Here is a 14,937-nt window from a genome sequence, read left to right as displayed (position 1 = left end):
TATTTAATTCTGACTAAATGCTTTTTTATTACAATGTACACTAGACCTTGCCACAGTATCATCATTTTCAAAATGCAGCACATATGTCATCATGAAATAAAAATGGCAAATTCATATTTATTTGTTAATACTACTATTTGTGATTCACTTTGGGGAAAGACTTAAAATATTGGCCTCTTTTCACATTTTTGTTTAGGACTTTTTGCACATTTAATAAACTATTTTCAAAATGCATAAACTGACAAAGAAAAAAAAGATTTTACAAGTTTCCTTTGGCCAAGTCAAATCTAATGCTTCTCCTATATGTTTGATTGAGAACTAGAACTGTCTCTGGAAAAAGCAGAAACATAATAGATTACATAAATAATGAAATAAATATGATTTTAAAATAATCCTTTTGAAAATTTGTGACAGGCAAACGGAAATGTGATGTCCAAGAGGTGCAAAGAATAATGTTTTTTTCAAATGTAATGTAAGAACAACAAGTTCTATCAACAAGTTGTTTTGAATTTTAGTTTTAGTGTTTACATGATCATATCGTAAGTGTTTACATTCCTCCACAAGCATATATGAGCTTGGCTTTTCAAAAACAGAACAACAACATAACAACAACACCCAATCAAGCAAATCTCTCCCGTGAACTGCCGAAATACAGACAACATTTCCCACCACAGACTGTAATATATTGGATCACTGTTACACAGCAAAAGATATATATCACTCTGTCCCACAGGTAGCTTTGTGGCTTTCTGATCACTATTTGGTTCATGTTATACCAACCTACAGGCAAACACTGAAATCAGCTAAACCTGTATTAAAGAGCAGGTCATACGGGTTTTTGAAAAATATCTCTTTTGCAATTTATGAGGTAGCTATCCTTAAATGAAACAATCTGTCATCAAAAAAGTGCATGATAAACAAATATATTTTCACTTAAAAGAGAGAGACGACTTAAAGAGTCGTCATATTTTCGAATCTTTTATCAGTTACCTGTATATGTACTGGGTAACACATCTGCATAATCCCTGCCTGCCCGCGAAATACAAACATGCCCTCTGTCTGACATACCTATAAACACAATTTGAATGTTTTGTTTTGTGTCTTTTTTATTAATGACTGCTTCTCTAATCTTTGCTTTTATCTTTGTTGGCTTCTAATCTTCTTAATTTGGACTAACAAGCTCTCCGAACCACAACCTGTAAGTAGTACGATTGATATGTTATGTGTAAAGTTTCAATTGAGGGCTCAAAATATCAAGTTTTTTGCTAATATGTGATGTATACCTAGTGCAGCTTAGGTTTCCAGGTAAATATTGTCATACTGAAGTAGTTCTGATAATTCGCTGTGAACCCACTATTTCCTAAGACTGTCTCAATTAATGTAAACTGACATTGTTCTAATTACTTTATTTAATAATAAAGAATGTAGTGTAGCACACAGACTTTATAATCATTGTGAAATTGCTGTTTATTTTGCTGCACCGGCAGTTATAGGGTTAATGCGCGAGTTAAGGCTGGTGGTCCTGTGATGCAGCATTTCTGCGTTCTGATTAAAAGTTAAGATTGCTTCCTTTGTCTGTCATTCTTCAAACATTACTGTAGACATAGTTTGGCTTACAAAGTGTATTGTTTCATCAGTTAGTCACGTTAGCACTTGGCTAACGTACCCACCATTATTGTTTTAAGTGTTCACAGTTTAGCAGTTTGACTTCACTTTAGTATAACTGGCCATGAGTCCTAAGGAGAGATCACACATCAGCGGCGTCAGAGACGAATGGAGCAGTCTTGGGAGGTAATAGTGGAGTACCTGAAGAAGAGATAAGAGGCACGATTCACGAACACTGTTCAAGGTCTCCATTCATTTGTGTATATTTTTTGAAAACATTGAATCGCTAAAGAAATCATGATTAATTTGATTCGACTTAAATTGATTACTGTCCAAGATCGGCGATTCACGATTCAAAAATCTTGTTTCAAGATCGATAAAATGAGTGAATCGTTACACCCCTAGTGCCTGGTCTTCCAGAAGCAGAAGAGGAAAAATGCGAAGGGGCCAGATTGTGTTATACCAGCCTGTCTGAAATCCTGTGCTGACCAGCTGGCCCCCATCTTCACACAGAACTTCAACAGATCACTGGAGCTGTGCAAAGTCCCTTCATGCTTCAGTCGCTCCACCATTATACCCATCCCAACGAAACTCAAAATTACAGGACTAAATGACTACAGGTCTGTGGTCATTTAGTCATTTGAAAAATGGGTGCTGGCCCACCTGAAGGAACTTACTGGACCCTTGCTGGCTCCTAATCAGTTTGCTATGGAGCAAACAGGTCTGTGGATGATTCAGTCAACATGGGGCTGCATTGTGTTCTGCAAAATCTAGACAGACCAGGGACTTATGTAAGGTCCTGTTTATAGACTTCAGCTTGGCTTTTAAGACGATCATCCCAAACCTCCTCCAGCCTAAATTAACTCAGCTCTCTGTGCCCACCTCTGTCTGTCAGTGGATCACCAGCTTGACAGACAGACAGGCAGCAGCTAGTGAGGCTGGGAAAATACACATCCAGCACCCGTACAATCAGCACTGGTGCCTCCCAGGGTTATGTGCTCTCCCCACTGCTCTTCTTCCTCTACATGAACGACTGCACATCTGAAAACCCCTCTGTCAAGCTCTTAAAGTTGCAGATGACACTACACTTATCTGCCTCATTCAGGACGGTGACAAGTCTGCTTACAGACAGGAGGTTAAAGAGCTGACTGCCTGGTGCAGTCTTAACACTGGTGCAGAGCTGAACATGCTCAAAACAGTGGAGATGACTGTGGACGTCAGGAGAAACCTACCTGCTCTCCTTCCACTCACCATCAGCACTGTAACGACATTGGAGTCATTATTTAGGTTCCTGGGCACCAATATCTCTCAGGACTTGAAGTGGGACCTTTGACTCCATTTTTAAAAAAGCGCAGCACAGGTTGTACTTCCTTCGCCAACAGAGGAAGTTCAACCTGCCACAGGAGCTGCTGAAAAAGTTCAACTCTGCCATCATTGAATCCGTCCTCTGCATTTCTATAACAGGTTGGTTCAGCTCAGCCACCAAATCGGACTTTAAACTACACCATATAGTCTTGACTGCTGAGTGAATTACTGGTACAACCCTCCCTACTCTCCAAGAACTGTACTTATCCATGTTAAAGAAAAAGGGCTAAGAAAATCATTCTGGACTCCTCACATCCAGCACACTTCCTCTTTGAAACGTTGCCATCTGGCCGATGCCTAAGAGCACTGAGCACCAGAATGACCATGTACAGGAACAGTTTCTTTCCTCAGACAATCCATCTTAAGAACACTTGACAATAATTGTGAAACACACTACATATTTTCAATTAAGATACAGAAAAATGTTTGATAAATAAGGAATGGCCCACTTTACCAGATCAGCCGACCCACTTTACTTGAAAATAAATTTGTCTGGAGTGCATCTCAATATGTTTATTGGTATATTCTTTGCAAACCACATATTATATGAACTGTATTCAAATTTAAATATAAACTGGCCCTTAAAGTTATAAAAAAAATCATCATTATATTTAACAAAATGCGGCCCACTTCACCTGCATTCACTCAAACAAACCATAAACAACGGAGTTAGTGGCCACTTTGATTTATTTATAAACTATAATAGCCTAATAATGATAATGAACTCTCAAGAAATTGTATCATTACAGACTACAAACAACAATCATGAACAAATCCAATATGTGAATAATGATAAATTATTATTTGAATTAAATAAGCAGAGATACTGGTCTATATGAAAAATGAAGGAGAACATTTAAAAGTTCTAATAATATTTTCAGAAACCTCTCTCATGCGCTCCATGAGTTGTCATATTATATTGTTGCGGTTATGTTTACAGAGGTGAACTGACAGCACTGGAGCACTTTCATGAGATTTAAATCCTCCACTGTAATACAACCTCATGCATAAAATAAAACCTTATTTATCAAACATTTTACAGCGCAGTGACTGGATCATGAGAGTTCATGATCAACACTGAGAAAAGCTAGGAAAACGAATGATATAGGAACATACTTTCCAGCCATGGCAGCCAATCATTAACGTCCTGTTCCATCATAGAGACAGAGTGACACTCGTCATAATCTGAAAAAAATGCCCACCGGGGGGAAACAATCCAATGCATTCCATTCACTTTGTACTGAGGGTAGCTTCCTCCTTATTATTACCAAATGCTCCGCTCTACACCCAACAGTTTTTATATTTGGGTGTAGAGCAGAGCAAAAGCTACTGTCAGTTAATGAAGATTTTACGAAAGAAATCACAGCTTGATTGGATTCTTGTCAGGTCAGAAATGAAAAGCTTTCAGTATTATGAACTTCACCATCTTCGATTTTACTTTGGTCACTGTTGCAATGGCTACTAGTAAGGAATACGGGCTTGACTACTGTTGCATGTTCATATAGACAGTATTCCAAACACAACTCTAAGCTGCTGTGTGAACGGGACATTTCCAGACTCTCACCTGTACAGAAAATGTGGTTGTCAATCCCAAAAACTGACAGTGTGAACGTAGCCTAAGGCATTACAAAGGAGTTTAAGAGCATGGCAGAGCCACCTCTGATGTCGGCATTCCAAGAGCTTTAGCACTGGTCATCACATCTTTTTTGTGGATTACTCTTTTGCTTCTGCCTTAAAGGTCCCATTTTACGCGCTTTTTTGAAGCTTTGATTGTGTTTACAATGTGCAATATAACATGTGTTCATGTTTCGCGTGTAAAAAAACACAGTATTTTTCACACATCTGTATACTGCTGTTTTCACAAAAACGGGCTGATGACTTCCTTGTTCTATGAAGTCCCTCCTTCAGAAATACGTAACGAGTTCTGATTGGGCCAGCGGTTCCTGTGTTGTGATTCGACAGCAGCTGAGCGCGCGCTGCCCTCCTGGAAGCGCGATTGGGCTAGAACGCACGTGCTGGAGATGTATTTTTAATCACAGGAGTGTTTTTACTGACGAGATGCGCATTAAAATCGAATTTGTTTTTTTGCACAGTCCTAACATCTAGTTAACAAAGCTAAACAGCGTTGCCCTTTGTGTAATAAGTTACAGAAACTGTTAAACGCACCAACTTAAATAATAAAATGCACTTACCAGTTGTGGTCCATAAACAACGCCTTCTCCAGACAAAGAGGGAACTGCTCCATCTTTCAAGAATAATCTTTGTGCGAATCCGGCATTAAACTGATTGAGATTGAGGAAGCTGTCCTCAGCGTAATGTGCTGCACATAGTTTTACATGTGCATTATAATTTTCGGGAACCGAGTTAAACATAAATTGTAACCATTGATCTCCAAGTACAGCGTCCCTGGGAAGCCCAAACAAAGATGATTGGACTCCGAGATGAAAAAAAAAAACAGCGTTTCAACGACATGGCGACAAAAACCCAGCTCTTCCTTCTTCTCCGTCGGAGCACAACAAGGCCACACCCCTGTTTGTGAATTCATGTGGGTCGAGATTAGTCAAAAAAACGGTTTTAGTGACATCATTACTGCAGGAACTAGAGGGATGTAGTCCAAACGGGTCGTTCGTTGTAGGCGAATTCTGTTAAATCAAATATCTCGCTTGGCATTGAACTTTGAGCTTTAGAATTTTACAGATATTATTTATACTCTAACAACAACATTACACACTAACTAAAGTTTAAAACATGGGATCACGAAGAAGGGGACCTTTAAATATTATTGTTTGCTGTTATATATGGTCTATAAAGGCTGCATTTAAATCCTCAACTCCGTTATAGGATAAAAAAAGTTTTTTTTTGTAGATTTTTTTGTGAAGATTGGGATTCCTTCGATTCAATAAACAAAAAAACAAACAAAAAATATATATATGTACTTTTGAATGTCTGCCTTGACCATGTGCTTGTTTTGTGACCACGGCTTTTTTTTGCCTTGGCTATGGCTGTTGTTGGTGATTGACCCCTGCCTGTTTGTACTTCTGCTTTTACTGTTAATAAACACATATATCCCAACTCTGATAACTTGTCATGACAAGTATACATTATTTAAGGCTATTACATTGCTATGGGATATAGATATTGCAACTGTTGTTCTCAAATAGGCCTAAGTGTTTTTCATAAAACCACACTGATAACCGGTTTCACCTTCTACCATGGCAAGCCTAATGTACACTGTTCAAAACAAATAAAAAGCATACTTACTCATGAAAAACTTTATTTGACTCTGAAATCTGCATCTTCAGCAGGGGTTTTGATAATTTTGCAAAAGGTTTGCTCATAAGGAGGCAAGTCATAGTTAGTTGTTGTAAGACACACATACCAGTCCCAATTCATTAGTACTGTAATTATCCACAGGCTTGCTACTGAGAGTCCTTTAATTAGTGACATTAAAATAATCATGCTCTTGTATGCTGTTCCTGTCCCATTTCTGCAGAAATACTCCTTATGTGATTTCAGTTATCATCACTAAAATGAAAAGCGAGATGGTGGACAAAGTCACGTAAACTACACAGACATGAGTATTTTTCTCAGGGTCACAAGGACATTTAAAATCCATCGTAAACACATACTGAAAAACAATCCAAAACAAAAAAGCAACAAATGCACTTCCAGCTGGTTCTAAAAGATTCTTCAGGTAATCGGTGGCAAGAAAGGCGGCATTATAAATGGAAATGGTCCTTCAAGAAATCAAGACACAACAACTGAAAAATAACTGTTTGAAAAAAATCTTTTTTTTAATGCTGTTGGAAAACAAATGAGCGATTTTAAGAAAGTCTTTGATGAAGGAATAAAGAAAATACAATGCCATAAAGCACTGTGACAATCAAATAAAAAACAAATGGAAAATATAGAACTATGGATCTAAGTTCCTGATTGTAAGCATACAAATATTATTAAAAAAAACACTTAAGGGTTTAAACAAGCAGCTTACATTTGAATAATTTCTTGGCATAACTTGTAATTATCATTTACATTCAGCAAGAAAAATGCCTGATTACTGGAGTCAACCTGGCACAGATTTTAACAACACTGACCATAAAAAGGCTAGGCAACATTTTTCCATGTCATTGCTAATAACAAATATATTTAAATGCACACTTTCCCATCTGCAGCCCACACGGAAACAGGTGAACAGTAATGAAGATGACATAAATACAGTGGATAAAGGGTCAATGGCATTTAAATGTTAGGTTCTTCAGGCAAAGATTAGAGATGTGGATTTCTCCCACTCTATGAATGGATCTTGGGACCCGTAGAATGGTTTGTTCAAGGATTTTGCCTCTATAAACCCCTCATTTCTGTGAACCGACTTTGCTCCTATTGGTCACATGGCCAAGACTTGATATTTGTCTACTGTTTACACAGCGTGCCGGAAAATATCTAAATAACAGCATGAGAGAATTCCTCGGCACAGTATATACATTCATTTATTCAGTTTCAACAGCTGACATAGGTTAGCCAAGAACTACTGATTTAATAACATTACAGTTTGCAAAAAAAATCTCACTCCTAACTTTATCATCACTCAAAGCAATAACATGAGTTATCCAGCAGAGGGTTACAGCTATGCACTGGGTGTACACACTGTTTACTTCTCAGGATTCATGAGGTTCTGTGTTCTTAATAAATACCCATAAACAAAGCCGATCCTCCCTATACGCAAAATACGCAAGCTGCGTAGGTCCCCCGAAACACCAGGGCCCCCCCTTGCTCTCAAAGATGATTTAATTTTAGATTTGTTTAATTTGGCCAGCTGTTATGAAAACATGAATGATTATTTATTTTAAGGCGGTGCACTGTCGCCTTTTCTATGTGAAAATCAGTCAGATAACTGAATGTGAATGTCACAGTCAGAACTAAAAAAGTGAGTTGAAAGTGTACCGAGCCGCGGAAGAGACACTGTTTCTCAAGCGCTTTCCGTGAGCACGATTCGAGCAATGTGAAACACAGACAAATGCACCCCCCCCCCATCCCCTCACAGTTTTGCGTAGGGCCTCCAGACGTCTAGGATCCTCACCTCTGATAAACTCGATGTGGTGACTAGCAGTATGGACATAAACATAATGTTTCCTCCATCTGTCTAAAAAAGGTTCGAGAGAAACACTGCACCGTGCTGAATGGTCATACTCATGCTCTCCAGAAAGCAAGTTGTGACCTTATGAGAAATAGAGAAAAAAAACAAACAAAAAAATGTAGAGGTTTTACGAATAGTGCAGGGGTGTTAAATTCAGTTCCTGTAGGGCTACAGTTCTGTAGAGTTTCTGCAGTCTTCCAACCTTATAAACCCTCCTGAAGCAGCTAATCAACGTCTCCAGGATTATAAACTCCCAGGCAGGTGTTTCTGAAGCTGGTTAGAGCTACACTCTGCAGAACATTTTGACACATGTGGTCTAGTGTATTCATTTGGCTTCACACAAGTACTACTAATGTAGACATTTCTCACAATGGACACAACTAATGCAGGTGTCTGAACACCAAAAGTGAATGTGTTAATAATCTCTTTGCTGATTGGCGTGCATGACAAGGCGACAAGCGAATTTTCAGGAATTTTTTTTTACTTGCACGGAAGAGGGCCAATTCGTTTCAATCATATTGCACAGCAGGTATGAAATGTCAAATGGTTCAAAAACACGTACATTTTAACATTGGCAACAACATTTAAAAAAACATTTACGTATTGTTTGCATTTTAAAAAAATCACAGCATTAAATACAGCATTAAATATTCTACAAGTGGTTGATGTGTTAAAATTCACATATTTTTAAAGAATTTTGATTCCATACAGTAGGTGTGAATTCGCGTCTATTTGCATCTTTGCATTTCTATGTAATCTACTCATATTATTATGTTAAGTGGAGTGAGTTTGTCAGCTGACCAATCTGAAGAATTGGTGATATATTGTTAATGTGTAGAGTGTCTTACATTATTATTAATACAAAGAACACACTAGTGTTATAAAATAAATTGTATTAACAAAAAGATAAACAAGAGTAATCAACACAACTACTAAATTAATACCATGAATAATAAAGGAACTAAAGTACATAATATGCATACATTGTCAATGATCAAGTTTTATCTTGCTATGGCAGAGTTACATTATCTAATATGTAGCCTTTAATTTCGAAACAACAACTAGACAGTATTAACAATCTAAAGACCCATCTCAAATGCTCTCTTCACGTTGGAATATTAGAACAAGTTATGACTGCTCATTTATGCTCCTCTTTGCAGATCTATTAAGATTGTCGGTCAACATTTGTTTTGTTTTTTTTAAAGCGCACACAGTGTTTACGTCTCAACGATGTCCACCTATGAACAACTTACACAACAGCGCCATAACCTGAAACAGAAGAAAATATTTCAACCTTAAATAATGTGATTTATTATATGTTTGGCTCCAAAATCCCCATGCAGGACTATCGATGCTGTCCAACTTAAAAAAAAGCAAACATGAACACTAAATCTCATCTAAGAATTTGTTTTTATTTTTTATTTCTAAGATCGGAAGAGTTTGTGAAAAGAATATTTGTTACAATACAATGTTAACCAGAGTTGTCTGTACATGTACAGGCATGATGACGTATGGCATCATGGCAATACTACACAGTACTTGTAACATGTTTTATTGTGTTTGTAGCAGATATTAAGAAAATGAATACAGCCGTAACTTTACAAAGAATACACTGTGAATTTGGCTTCTGTAGCATTGCATTGAAGTTCTACCTACATCTGTAATTACACTTTTCTTTAACTGTTTACACAGATATGCTATGTTTCACAACACAACCAACAGACTACACTGACAATATACTAAAATCACACAATCAGCAATGTGCTGGTTACACCACCCAATCCCTTCTGAGCTACATTATTTGATAACATGTGGAAGCATGACTATTTTGAGTGAAATTAACCCTCCAAACTTACTGAATGGAAACCACAATGCTTTGAACGTTTCATTAAATTTCAAATGATTAACTTCAACTCCCTTTAACATTGAACTCCCTTAGAGCAATACGTAAGGACTCGCCATAGAATAGATGCTCCTTTTTCACTTCTCATAGTTTCAGTGTCCCATTGCTCTTCCTTATTTTGATGTCTCTCTTCATTTGGCAGGCAGCACAACTCATGCAGCAGTACGCGACCATGAAGTCAGTACACATGGATCCCTGGAGATGCAAATGAAACAAAACTGTAAATAATAGGCCCTATCTATATATTTATGGATAGATAGATAGATAGATACTGACTGGTATGTTGTATTTAGTTCTGTATACACTTCGGATGGGCATGCCTAAACCGCATAAGCAGCACTCATTCATATCACAGGCAATGGAACAGCCCAAACAAGGAAGACAGAAGAGGCCACAACAACCTAAAAAATGACATGATTGATTTAAAAGTAAATCCAGTCGGCAGGATAGATTTACTTACGATATGTTATGTTAAGTGCTCTTGTAATCACTTACATACACCCACGTCGTCACAGCAGCTCATCAAGCCCGAGTGAAAGTCTTGGGGTTCGAATGCAGTAGGCTGAGAAGTGACCTCCATGATCTATGACAGGTAAAGACATTTAGGGGGTCAAGAACTTTTTACGCTGTCATTTTCCCCCAAAGCATAGAATTTGACAAATATGTTTTTTTTAAACAATAGTTAACATGACATTTAAATAGTATGTACTTGTACAGGAAGCTTACCAACAAGTATGGATTATTTAATTGTAGCCTTACCTTGTTTTTCTCAGTTGAGTCAAGATATTCCACTATGCACTGAAACGTGGACACCACATGCCAAGATTATATAGGGTTTGAGACGTCACATACTCAGACCCACCCTTGGAAATGCCTATATAAAGGTCAATACTTACTTTTTATTGTCGAAATATGCATTGCCCTTTTTTATCGGTTCAAAGTCCAGTAAGGCAAGCTGTAGCCAATGATTATAAATAACCACAAATGTCTTTTTTCCAAGAATTTACTGCTAGTTTGTTATTAGCATTCACACCTTGATGTTATTTGCTGCCACACCTCTCATATCTGTCAAACCATTTGACAAGAAACAAAGATTATTATAGATACTACTCCCCATTATGGATACTGCTATTAATTAAAGATACGTGACAGCTGACATGGCTTTTGTTTGTTCAGCAGTTTGAGCCTCAGAATCGATTTATTGCTAGCTAAGTGAACACTGTTGCTATGAGTGTAGAAACTAGCAGCCATTTTTATGACTTTTAACAATTCTGAGTACACAGAACCATACAGGACACACTGCTATTAGGTGCCTGTTTTTACCTGACTGTACTGATAACATGAAGGACAATACAATCATTTAAATAATTAAACTTAAACAATTAAAGGTGCAGTAGGGAACTTTTGTAAAAATCTGTGCAAAAATCAAGCTCCTCTGGCTCCTCCCAGTGCTCCTATTGCCATCTGCAGAAATTCGCCGCTCCCGGTAAGAAACAACCAATCAGAGCTGCGGTCCGTAACTTTGTTTGTGTTAAAAATGTAGAAAAATGTATATAATAACCGAGTACACCATGAATCCATTTTCCAAACCGTGTTTTTGGCTTGTCCTGAATCACTAGGGTGCACCTATAATAAGTGTTTATATTTGGACTATTTTAGATTGCTTCGGGGGTACCGCGGCGGAGTAACCCAGTACCTTTGTGATTCTTCATAGACATAAACAGAGAGAAGTAGCTCCGGCTACAATGTTCTTTCGCAAGACGCAAGCAGTTCTGTTTATTAACCGCTAGAGCGTCAAAAGTTACCTACCACAGCTTTAATAAAGAAAAAAAGATGTGTGTGTTTATCATGAAATTATGTGATTTTATATATATGACTTTTTTCTTCTGCACTGTTTCAGGACATTTACTTTTATTAAAGAGGTTTGTTCAAGTCATTTTCTTTATGAATAGATTAGAAAATCAGGAAAGGGAATGAGTGAGTATGGAAAAGAGCTTTGTCATCTGTGCACATAGGTCATTTCTTTCCTCTCCCTGACAAAGTCTAAGTGGCTAGACTCAGATCTTGGGCAACCACATCCGCTCCACCCTCGGAGTCAGATGGACAATAAAGCATTTGAACTTAAAGGAAAATCTGAATGGGAGCAATTTAGACCAACCTTAACATATCTACTCATCTGCTGTGTGGGTTATATACATATTTATCACTTTTAGATATGAGCAGAAAGACTTAACTACATACTGTGAAATAACCAGAGGAAAGTATGACCTTGCATTTTATTATTCAATGGCTTTTGTGGCATTCTGCATTCTGATGTTTTGTATAATTACCACTAAATTATAAGTAAAGCTGCCAGGTCCCCACTCACATTTTTTCATGCTTATCTATTTCTTAAGAGTTTATTACCCATGGCACTTTAATGTAAAATAAATGTGTCATTTTTTTTTTCATTCGTTCTATTGAAGCATTGTAAAAACATAAGCTTTGTAAAAGTATTCGCATGAAGGATTGTGGGTCGTTTTCATTTTATTTGTACACAATCACAAAAAAATAAAACACTCCTCAGAGGCAAGTATAAAAGACAATTTATTTCTAAAGTATAAAGGTGTTATGTACAAATGCGTCTGGCAGAAGGTATTTTATAGTTATGTTCCAGCTGTGATTCTGTCAAAGCTTCAGTCCGTGTCTGAGGATCCAGAAGAGCTGTCAGAGGAGGAAGAGTCTGTGTCTTTCTTTTGATGTTTTTTCTTATGTTTCTTTTCTTTCTCTCTTTTCTCCCTTTTCCCTTTCTTTTTGTGGCCCTTGTGCTTTTTCTTCTTCTTGCTCACTTCTTCCCCATCATCACTCGATGAATAAGACCTGAGAGTTTCAAATCATATGAATATCAGATCAAACATGACAGTAACGACACCTAAAATATACAAAAATCTCATATCCCTATTAAAAAAATTGTTTACAATTATATATATATATATATACTTTTTTTTTCATTCTTTTATCCATTCTATAATATCTTTATTGTATTTTTCTACATGGACTAACAAGTGCACCGATAAGAAACCCATGATAACCAGTTTGAGAAAATAAAACGGTTACAAAAAAACTGCATGTAGTTAATCATAATAAATATGTGGATATATCATTTTGAATGCAACATTCAAAGCACATTTTTATAAACTTTTACAAAATGTATTTTATATACTTCGGTTATGTTAAGCAAGTGAAAAAGTGCTATGATGGATCACACATGTACCTCTTTTTGGCCTTTCGATGAGATTTGTCTTTGATTTTCTTTTTGTGTTTTTCTTTCCTAGAATCTTCATGAGAACCTGTGTTTTAGCGACAAATTATCATAATATAATCATTATCAACAATATTATCACTCAGTTAAAAGATGTCAAATCTATGTATACACAAAAAGCAGGAAGACCTCAGACAGAACTGGTAGAAACAAGCACTTTATAAGTCTGTAATGATGGAAAAACCTTTTGAATGGCTGCCGAAGACCTTCTCTTTGCTAACAGCCTCCTGCTCCTCTTCCTCACTCTCCTCACTGCTAGTGCTGCTCACGTCCAGAACTATGTCCTTCCTCGGATCCACACGGACAAAATTACGACATTCAAATGTCAGATGACCAGCTGAAGAAAACAATGAATGATCAAAAGGAGAGAAAGAATCAACATCACATGGATGAAAAGCAATGACAGATACATCAGACAGACAGATAGATAAACAGACAATTAAATAGATAGATAAAACCGATAGACAGAGTCAAATATATTGAGATATATAGATAGAAAATAGACAGACAAACAGACATATAGATGGATAGATAGACACGTAAACAGATGATGGACAAAAGGAAAAGACAAGACGGAGAGTCAGACAAAAATAAACATATACTGACAGACGGATAAACAAAACAAAACACAACACAAAAACAGACATGAAATCAGACAGAAACAAATGAGATCGAACAGACAGAAATTATGATGATCACACTCACGATATCCACATCTTTTGCAGCCTGCTCTGATGTTGTCTTTGTTTGGACCTGTTAGAAAACAAAACAAAAAAACACATTCATTATCGTTTCAGGATTTGAATTCATGAGGACACATCACAAAACCAGCCACTAACGTTATCTGACAGAAAACGCGTTTCCGTTCGATGTCTAATCCAAATCTACAACGATTTCAGAAGGTATCTCACCATTTATAAAACAACGAGCAGCTTGCATTATATTAAACATTGTTGAAAATATATCTTATAAATCAGTTAACAGTTAAGTTACCTACAACTGAGATTAAAATCTGAAATCTGAAACACAAGGATCTATGTCTGATGTAAGCGACAGCTCTGTTGTTGACAAAGTAACGATGCTAATGAAGAGAAGGAGAGTTTCCAGAACATTCCAGAAGAAGCACATCAACAACATTCACCAAAACTAATGAAAGACCCATTCATCTCTGCGAACACATACCTGGGACAGCCATTACACCATCGACAGTTTATTAATTTAAATTATAAGAGATCAAAACAAAACAACTCGTTTGTTTTTGCTCCACCGCTTTTCAAACCGTGAAACCGATCCGCTTGGTAAAAGACTCCGACTGGAAACGTCGAGGAAGTTACTCTGTGGTTCCACTTACAGACTCGTTCAGCAGCGAGATAACAAATAAAGAGCGTAATGGTGTAAAGAGAACAGACTTTAAGGAAGCCAAATAAAAAACATGTCCCAGAAGTTTTATAAACCCATTAAAGAAACCCTGTAATCAAAAGAGGCTGTGATTGGTCCGTATTCACCAGCGCGGAGAAAAGTAACATGTTCCACCTGACAACACAATCAACAAGTACTTCAGAAGCCTGAATTACACTTGTATATTCTGATTTTATATATTTAGAATTACATATTTAAATATAGGAAAAC

At 37.0% G+C, this 14,937-nt stretch overlaps 2 protein-coding genes across 3 annotated transcripts; both read right to left on the bottom strand.

The window, feature by feature from the left end:
* Window positions 1-9,525: 9,525 nt before the first annotated feature.
* On the bottom strand, window positions 9,526-10,882 carry LOC127966755 (placenta-specific gene 8 protein-like). Its single transcript, XM_052567968.1, has 4 exons — window positions 10,767-10,882; window positions 10,503-10,590; window positions 10,284-10,408; window positions 9,526-10,202 (listed from the first exon to the last, which is right to left on the bottom strand). The coding sequence occupies exons 2-4, from the start codon at window positions 10,585-10,587 to the stop codon at window positions 10,092-10,094; spliced, it is 321 nt and encodes a 106-aa protein (XP_052423928.1). The 5' UTR covers window positions 10,588-10,590; window positions 10,767-10,882; the 3' UTR covers window positions 9,526-10,091.
* Window positions 10,883-12,580: 1,698 nt separating this feature from the next.
* Window positions 12,581-14,794, bottom strand: srek1ip1 (SREK1-interacting protein 1). Of its 2 annotated transcripts, none has more exons than XM_052566678.1 (5): window positions 14,491-14,794; window positions 14,014-14,061; window positions 13,493-13,645; window positions 13,261-13,336; window positions 12,581-12,866 (listed from the first exon to the last, which is right to left on the bottom strand). In XM_052566678.1, exons 1-5 carry the CDS (start codon window positions 14,501-14,503, stop codon window positions 12,683-12,685), a joined length of 474 nt encoding a protein of 157 aa, XP_052422638.1. In that variant the 5' UTR covers window positions 14,504-14,794; the 3' UTR covers window positions 12,581-12,682. The 2 variants fall into 2 exon arrangements, with proteins under 2 accessions (XP_052422638.1, XP_052422636.1); XM_052566676.1 differs by lacking the exon at window positions 14,491-14,794 and adding an exon at window positions 14,220-14,373.
* Window positions 14,795-14,937: the final 143 nt, after the last annotated feature.

The sequence above is a fragment of the Carassius gibelio genome, chromosome B10, assembly GCF_023724105.1.
Source record: "Carassius gibelio isolate Cgi1373 ecotype wild population from Czech Republic chromosome B10, carGib1.2-hapl.c, whole genome shotgun sequence".
NCBI lineage: Eukaryota > Metazoa > Chordata > Actinopteri > Cypriniformes > Cyprinidae > Carassius > Carassius gibelio.
The sequence above is the reverse complement of the archived record's forward strand: the minus strand, read 5'-3'. Positions and strand labels throughout refer to the sequence as shown.

Coding starts and splice junctions, on each gene's coding strand:
- LOC127966755 (XM_052567968.1), bottom strand. CDS start 10,587: ATGGAGGTCACTTCTCAGCCTACTGCATTCGAACCCCAAGACTTTCAC. Junction 10,409..10,502: donor CTGTGACGACGTGGGTGTAT/GTAAGTGATTAC, acceptor GTCATTTTTTAG/GTTGTTGTGGCCTCTTCTGT. Junction 10,203..10,283: donor GAACTAAATACAACATACCA/GTCAGTATCTAT, acceptor TTGCATCTCCAG/GGATCCATGTGTACTGACTT.
- srek1ip1 (XM_052566676.1), bottom strand. CDS start 14,259: ATGTTTAATATAATGCAAGCTGCTCGTTGTTTTATAAATG. Junction 14,062..14,219: donor TGCTCGTTGTTTTATAAATG/GTGAGATACCTT, acceptor GTTTTCTAACAG/GTCCAAACAAAGACAACATC. Junction 13,337..13,492: donor CTTCGGCAGCCATTCAAAAG/GTTTTTCCATCA, acceptor GCTAAAACACAG/GTTCTCATGAAGATTCTAGG.